General features: G+C 41.5%; 1 protein-coding gene across 4 annotated transcripts in view; it reads right to left on the bottom strand.

Moving 5' to 3' along the window:
• Window positions 1–324: 324 nt before the first annotated feature.
• Window positions 325–8194, bottom strand: part of SFMBT1 (Scm like with four mbt domains 1) — a 122433-nt gene continuing 114563 nt past the window's right edge. For all 4 annotated transcript variants that reach the window (XM_044253393.1, XM_044253392.1, XM_044253396.1 and 1 more), the window contains 5 exons: window positions 7491–7666; window positions 3498–3676; window positions 3069–3314; window positions 2059–2187; window positions 325–975 (listed from right to left, as the gene is read on the bottom strand). In XM_044253393.1, the coding sequence (XP_044109328.1) occupies window positions 835–975; window positions 2059–2187; window positions 3069–3314; window positions 3498–3676; window positions 7491–7666 (871 nt within the window). In that variant the 3' untranslated portion in view covers window positions 325–834. The remainder of the gene's footprint in view (window positions 976–2058; window positions 2188–3068; window positions 3315–3497; window positions 3677–7490; window positions 7667–8194) is intronic.

Below are 8194 nucleotides of genomic sequence, written 5' to 3'. Positions count from 1 at the left end.
TCACAGGGAGCACTACACTGGGCCCAAATGGGAAACAATGACAGCGCGGGTCTCGGATCAGGCCAGGAACTCATGTAAGTGCTCACATGGTATTTTTAAGAACCCAAACAGTATTGGGTTTGTTGGTTTTTTTTTTTTCCCCCTCCAGCTTCTGTCATAGTTTTAGTGTTGATGTAGCTTAAAAATGGCATCATACAAAAAACCTTATACATGGCTGTAAGCTCAATCATCAACAGAGGTAGTAAACAAAGGAACTCCTAAGAATAGATTTTAAAATGGATCAAAGTATGAATGTACATTCAAAACCCTAGAGCCACGTAAGCATCCCCAAAATGAACTGTTTTAATTTAAAAAAGCTTAAAAACACAATGACAATGAAGCACTGAGGTGCCTTAGGCACAGTCCCAAATCAGTGCTGACTTAAAGCTATGTCCTCTCTTTCCAGGAAAGAGTTCAATCTACAATGGGAAGGAACAGAACAAAAAGAACACAACCATAAGGGTGCTTTCCGGCCGCCGAGTTCTTCTTCGTTTTCAGGCCACACCACTGGAAATGTTCGTTCTTCTGACTCGAGTCTTTTCTTCACAACCCTTCTTCTTTTTAAAACTGCAATCTGCTGACCAAGAGATGCCCACATTCCCACTGGCTGGGGAGCCCCTTCCATGCAGTTTTTGCTTCCTCGGTGTGGGTCCTCCTTCCCTGAAAGTGCAAAGAGAGCAGGCCGAGCCCTGCAAGGCCCAGAGCCCCAGGGCTGTCTCAGCGCAGCATGGAGAGCAGTGAGAAGGATTTGCTGCACTTGTGCTGTGAAGACACAGCTCACTTTGGTTGTCCTTCTCAGTTGGCAAACTGCTCATAGAAAGCAAACTTGATCCTCTCTATGTGGTGGCAGAGTTTGATGGCGGGGCCCAATTTTAAATCCATGCACTCTTGAACAGTGGGAAGGGTAAGAAGCAACAGGGCCTGCCCGTCAATTTCCTGTTAAAGCACAAAATACGCATTATCTATGATGTGCATGTGGATGGCAGCTCAGGAAAGACAGCCCCTGTTTCCTTTCGCTTGTGTCAAAATCTGAGTCTCTCTGCTTTCCTTTCCTTACTTTCTCCCTTTTCCCAAGTATCACACAGTTTCTTCCAAGTGCCCCCTGCAGTCCTCCATGCTAATGAATCTTCAAAATTAAGGATAAACTTTTACCCAGTATAAAAATCCATTCTACAGGGGCACCTGGGTGGTTCAATGGGTTAAGCCTCTACCTTTGGCTCAGGTCATGATCTCAGGGTCCTGGGATCGAGTCCTGCATTGGGCTCGGGCTCTCTGCTCAGCAGGGAGCCTGCTTCCCCACCTCCTCTCTCTCTGCCTGCCTCCCTGCCTACTTGTGCCCTCTCTCTCTGTCAAATAAATAAAATCTTTAAAAAAAGGAATCCATTCTACAGTCTTTGCTCTACAGAAATTCAGTGAATGAACTAGCTTTGTAACTGGCTACTGAATGTACCAAAAGAAACATCTTTTTAGAGGATGCTTTCTAAATCTGAAAAAAAAAATTAACTATAAACGTCAATGTTTTCCTACTCTGTAACATTCATAAAAGCCGGATGAGCTCTTCAAAGATGTTCAGTTCAGAATCTCCCCAGTTATCAAAAAAAAAAAAAAAAAAAAAAAGGTATTTAAGGTCACAGACTATTTGTTTCAGAAAACTTGCCTTAAGACCGATCATCAGTGTAGACCCACACATATTACATATTACAGTTGTTAATTATTCTTAAAAACAAGCAAATCATTACTTTGGAAAACAAGAGCACGATTAAGAACTGCATACTTGATTTTAAGCCACTCAAATACTTGAGGGATGGAAACAAAGTCTTGGGAAAAATGGCAACACAGTGATCATCCAGTACAAATGTAGCGGAAGTGGGAACCATGACCTCTTACAACCCTCCTTCTAGACTCCTAAAAGGGTAACTACATTTCTTTTGTATCAGAGAAACATTTTTCCTCAGACTTGTAAACAAATCGTTACTACACCCACAGTCCTTTGCTAAGGAAACAGGTCTCTGTAATTACCTGGTCTAGAAATATCCTCGCCAGCGGAGCACAGTCGGTGGATCTGATGAACCGGACCACATCCGCCACGCTCCACTTGAGGGGGTTACTGTCCAGATGGAGCCTCTCGGCAACTTCAATCCTTATTTCCTTCATTGCCCGCAACAAAGCAAAGCAAACCAAACGGTGTCAGAGCTACTTTATTCTAAAAAAGTCTCTCTATAAATTCAAAACCCTTGGAGACAGGATTGGAGGGTTAGGTTTTAGGGCATGATTTCTCCCAGCAAAGATGGCCAAGGTCCACACACACCAGGAACCCAGGAAATGTGGATCTTTTATAATAAGAAACATCAGTGGGGAAGAATTTATCTCAAAGTTCCAGCACAAATAATTTGGACAATTTAACAGAGAAAAATGGCTTTTCAGGCTCCCATTTGTTCCCTGGTCTATTTCGACTTGCTGTCTGTAGGGTGCTGCAGTGAACAGGATGCTACTTCGGAAGAAAGAAGGCGTAACTAAATCTTTAGGAGAAACCATTTGCTGCTTTAGTTCAGGCAATATATTTAAAATGCAACCCAGTTTTGAAACAGTGACTTAACTGCCACTCTTATAGTGTGTGCGTTATGTAACACACATATATGTATATATTATACACCAAGCAAAACAGCTTCACCCGAATCAAAAGGATAAATAACTTATCTCCACAGAACCATCTATCAAAAGTATCAAACAAGAGTTCTCCCTAAACGACAGGCTAGAGTTAAGGAAAAAAAAAAAGGAAGTTTCATTGCATGTTTAACCTAAAGTAAGCAGCTACTCAAAAAGACCTTCTTTCTGGTAGGTAGTTGATCTCCAAATAATCCTTGCAACGCAAGTAAATCCCTAAATTTGGAATTCTTTTAAGAGAGACCCAGGAAATTCAACTGAAGCCTGTACTGAAATAAACGGAATGCCCACATCATTAACAACCCGCCCTCAGAGGGGAATTCTAGAGAGAGGAATAAAAGGCACTGTATTTTATAAATGGGTACCTTTGGTGAAGGAGGTTTATTCTCATCATCAGAAAATGAAAAAGTGCGAAGCTCTCTTTTTCTGCGTTGTCTGTCGGGAGGCAGTGACGTAGAGATCTCACTCTGGGTGGGCGAGGAAGAGCACGACTTCTTTTCTGACATTTCTGACTCTTCTTGTAGCTCGTCCTGCTGCTCCGACGTACTGCCCTCACTCAGGGAATCGTCGTCCCCTTCATCTGGGTCATCCTCATCTTCACCCCCACTTCCCTAGAGGAAACGCAGAGAAAAGTCTCATGGATATTCACAACAAACCAGCTCCCGGCCAAGACCACCTTCTGCTGGGACAGGGATCTGACTCAGACAGGCCCGCAGGTGGCCCTTCTGCATCCGTGCTGTACGGCCGTGATCTCCTGGCTGCTCGGCCGGACAGGCACACCACAGACCTCGTACCTGGGGCGAGCCCGCCGGGGTGTTATCAACAGATGCAGAGGAGCGTTTCTTCTTATGGACAAAGACATTTTTCCGCCTCTTCCTCCGCTTACTGGCTTTTTTCAGGGCACATGCTAAGTTGCTGTGCCCACCAGGTGGCCTCCCGATTCTTTTATTTTTCTTCTTTCCATAATAGTGTGCTAAATGTGAAGGACAGAGAAAAATGAAGTAGGGTCATAATTTCTGTACACTTCATACCACAAGAGATTTGACCAGCATAGCAGGGAACAGGTACATTGTATGTGATGAAGGTTTAAATTCTGAATCATGGAACAATCTTAACTGTCCAGATCTTAAATGGATAGTACCATTAGTACTGACAAATGCACAAACCTGTTATGCACAAATGCATAACCGTCCCTCTGTCAAGACGTAGAACATCTCCATCAACCTAGAAAGTTCCCAGGGTCCCTTCCCAGTCAGTCCACCTCACCAGAAGCAAGCACAACTGTATTCCAACTTCCACCAGTACTGATCAGTTCTGCCTCACCTATGGAACATTTGGTAGATGCTTTTTTTTTTTTTTTTTTTTTTAAAAGATTTTATTTTTTTATTTGACAGAGAGAGACACAGCGAGAAAGGGAATACAAGCAGGGGGAGTGGGAGAGGGAGAAGCAGGCTTCCCGCTGAGCAGGGAGCACGATGTAGGGCTCGATCACAGGACCCTGGGATCATGACCTGAGCCGAAGGCAGACACTTAATGACTGAGCCACCCCGGCACCCCAATCGGTAGATGCTTTTTGGACAAGGTTTCTTTTGCTCAGTAGGATTCTGAGTTTCACCTCTGCTGCTGTATGTATGAATACTTCAGTCCCTTCTACTGATGAACAGCATCTCATTGTGAAGAACACACTAGTTTAGTCTCCTGTTGAACACCTGGGCTGTTCCCAGGTTCTGGCTGTTACTATTTGGCAATGAACACTCTTGTCCGAGGCTTTTAGAGTGGATATTTTCATTTTCCTTGTGTAGATACCTGGGGATGGGATTGCTGGATCATACGTCAGATGTAGATTAACTTTTAAAGAAACTGCCAAGAGTTTTCTTAAAGGGTCGCATAATTTGACACTCCCACCAGCACTGTGTGAGAGATCTAGTTGTCAACATCTCTGCCAGCTTGTGGGACTGTCCATGTTTTTCATTTTAGCCAATTTAGTGGATATGTAGTAATTTCTCATTATAGTTTAGATCTGCATTTCCCTGATGACTAATGATACTGAGCATGTTTTCATGTGCTTATTGGCCACATATGTATCTTTTTTGTGAAGTGCCTATCTTTTTTTTGTCAAGCCTTTTATTCATTTTTAAAATGGTTTTCTCTTTCTACTTTGAGATATAATTCACAATATAAAATCCACCATTTTAAAGTGTACATATCCAGTGATTTTTAGTATATGATGTCTACAACAATCATAACTGATTCCAGAACATTTTCTTTTTATTTTTAAATTTTTAAAAATTGAGGTAAAAGTCCCCATAACATACAATTAACCATTTTCCCATGTACCATTCAGTGGTATTCAGCATATTCACAATGTCGTACAACTATCAGCTTTCTCTGGCTTCCAAGTTTCTCTTATTACGGAGTTGTAGGTGTATTTACTACATTGGAGAGAAATTCTCTGAGCATAAGTTTTTAATTTTGGTGATTTTTTTTCCTTTACATTAGTGCATTGTTTTCTAAGAAATCTTTGCTTGCCCCAAGATCTTCAGGATACCCTTTTTGTTTTCTTCTAGGAGCTTTACAGTTTTAGCTTTTACCTCAGGCCTAAGATATACCTTGAATTAATTTTTATACATAGTGAGGTAGAAGCCAAGGAGTTCTGGTTTTGTTTTTTCAATTTGGAAATCCGATTGTACCAGTGCCATTTGTTGAAAGAACTTCCTTTTCCTGTTAAGTTCTTCATCTTTATTGAAAATCATTTAACCACATAAATTTGGGTGTATTTCTGGCCCCTCACCTCTGTCCCATCACTCTGTGAGACTATTTCATCCACCTCACTTACTGATTATTCTACCTTTATGGTAAAACTCGAAGGCAGAGAGAGTAAGTTCTCCAACTTTATTCTTTCTCAGGATTGTTTTGGCTATTCTAGATCTTGCACATTTTCATATAAATTTTAGAATATAAAAATAATTCAAAAAATGAACTATATATATCCTAGCTCTAAATATATATACACTAGTTCTATATTAACATAAAAACAAAATATTTTTTTTTGCAAAAAATGGATTATACAGAATATAAATCCATTTGATATCACTTAGATTACTAACTAAGGAAAATCATAAACACTCTCTCCTAAAGTCTAGGTTTGTATGACTTAGAAAAATAGATTTAGACAAAAAGGTAATAAAATCTGCATATCCTCCACAGGCTCTAACTGAGAGACAGTATGTAGAGTATATTTCACATAACTACTAATACTTCCAATTTGCTAAACAAAGTGCTGAATCTGACCCTATAAGCTAACACCAATCCCTGCCTTTAAGGAGTTTACAATCCAACAAATAAAAAAAATAGACATTACAAGGTTAGACTCTTCTATGATTTTGCAATTCAGACACTGACTGATTAGCAAGCTCATCATGCTAAATGACCTCAGATCAGCAGCATCAACAGTGTCTGGGAGCTCGCTGCAAAAGCAGGGACCCACAGACCTGATGAATCATAACTTTCATTTTAACAAGATCCTTAGCTAGTCTGCATGCATGATAAAGTTTAAGGGGCACAGGATTAGAGATCCCTAAAAGAAATCTTTGAATTTAACAAGGTAAAAATCTTCCTCTGCATTAATTCTCCCAAGTGACATCAGGGCTTGTAAAATTTAAGGAAAGGTAGGATCAGAATTTTGTCTTTGGGCAACAGTGCCTTGACAAGGCTCTGATCTGGAAATTTCCTCTTGTATGATGTGTGCATGTGTGTGTGCGCATGCACAGTGGGCAGTTTCACACGGGAGAAGATAAACAATGAGAGGGAACGGGTGTAGCTGTGATGGTTCTGAGGGAGGCCCGCAAGTACCCCTCTCCTACCACGGATGCCTCTCAGCCACGGCGGCTTCTCTGCTGCTCCTGCAGCCTCCTGCTCCTGCTGTGCTCTTGCGGCCCCTGCCCAGAGCACGTTCACCCTGATGTCTGCACAGCTGGCTCTCTTGCTTCCTTCAGGTTGTTACCTGGCAGGAAGACCTCCCCAACCACCTCTGAACAGCACCCCATCCTAGCCTTCCTTACTCCCCACTCCCTTCCTTTGCTTACTTATCTTGCCCCACTTTTCTCCATAGTACCTGTCTCTCTTTATTCATTTACTATCTGTCTCCCTCATTAAAACGAAAACCCAATGAGCACAGGAATTTGTTTTTCTTTACTTCAGCATCCCAGTACTAGAACAGCAGTGGCACACAGTGGACACATAATAAATACTTACAGACTGCATGAATGAATCACATATCCCCATCAGATGCAAAAGCTAATTTACGTGAAAGTTAGCAAACGGGCCTGCGGGCCAAATCTGACCCATAGCCTGTTTCAGTATGGCCCTCAAGCTAAAAATGGCTTTTACATCTTTAAAAGTGAAAATAAAACAAAACAGAGGGAAGCCTGGGTGGTTTAATTGACTAAGTGTCTGCCTTCAGCTCAGGTCATGATCCCAGAGTCCTGGAATTAAGCCCCACGTCGGACTCCCTGCTCAGCAAGAAGCGTGCTTCTCCCTCTCCCCCTGCTTGTGTTCCCTCTCTCGCTGTCTGTCAAATAAATAAAATCTTTAAAAAAAAAAAAAAAAAGAGAAGAATATGCAGCAGAGATCATTTGACTGACGACCTAAAATATTCATTATCCGGTCCTTTACAGAAGCAGTTTGTATACCTGTGTTATAGCTGAAATGTCAACAGAATAAAAACTTTCCAAGATATAAAGTGTGGCCAGCCATGAGAGTTAACAAATCTGGAAAACCGGACTCACTGTATTTGGTCTTTGTAAGCACTGAGCAGTTCTCGGAACACTTGTCCAGAACCATCCTTGGGCCAAACAGATTCGGACAGCACTCCAGTTTGATGCAGGTTTGCCGGCAGAACTCAGTCACACGATCTGCTGTCTTCACTACTTCAACAGTAGCCCGGTAACTCTTTCCTTTGTATCTGCCATGGAAGATGCCAGAGACCATGTTTACTGGGCTAGTGATTAACCACAGAAAGTCAAGTGCATTCAGAGGCCTGAAAAATGTCTTCGCTTCTCAGAATAGTACATGTCCTTTATAGTTTGAGGATTCTAAAAATGAGTGTATGCATATTGCACTTAAATTTATCACCTAAGCTATAACAGATAAATGTTGAGGTTTTTATATTAACAGATGAGGGTCTTGCTTTCTGGTTCCTCAGTTTAAGGTTTCTAAATAGGAACTTCTACACTAACTACTAAAAGAAAAGGGACTAGAACGAAGTATTTCCTGTACCCTTGGGCAGTGATCCTCAGAGTGTGGACATGGACCAGGTTAACCTGGCAACGGTCATGCTGACAGGGTCAGAATACAAGAGTCCATGTTTATAGCCTTTCACAGTACTTTGCAAAGGTAAGTTCATGGCTCTTAAATCTAAAAACAAATTATTCTTGCATTTTACATCTATTTCTTATAACTCATTCTTACCATATTTTGTAACAGTAGTGGC

This window comes from Neovison vison, chromosome 6, assembly GCF_020171115.1.
Source record: "Neovison vison isolate M4711 chromosome 6, ASM_NN_V1, whole genome shotgun sequence".
Classification (NCBI taxonomy): domain Eukaryota; kingdom Metazoa; phylum Chordata; class Mammalia; order Carnivora; family Mustelidae; genus Neogale; species Neogale vison.
Note: the sequence above shows the minus strand (reverse complement) of the source record. Positions and strands in the feature narration are given on the sequence as shown.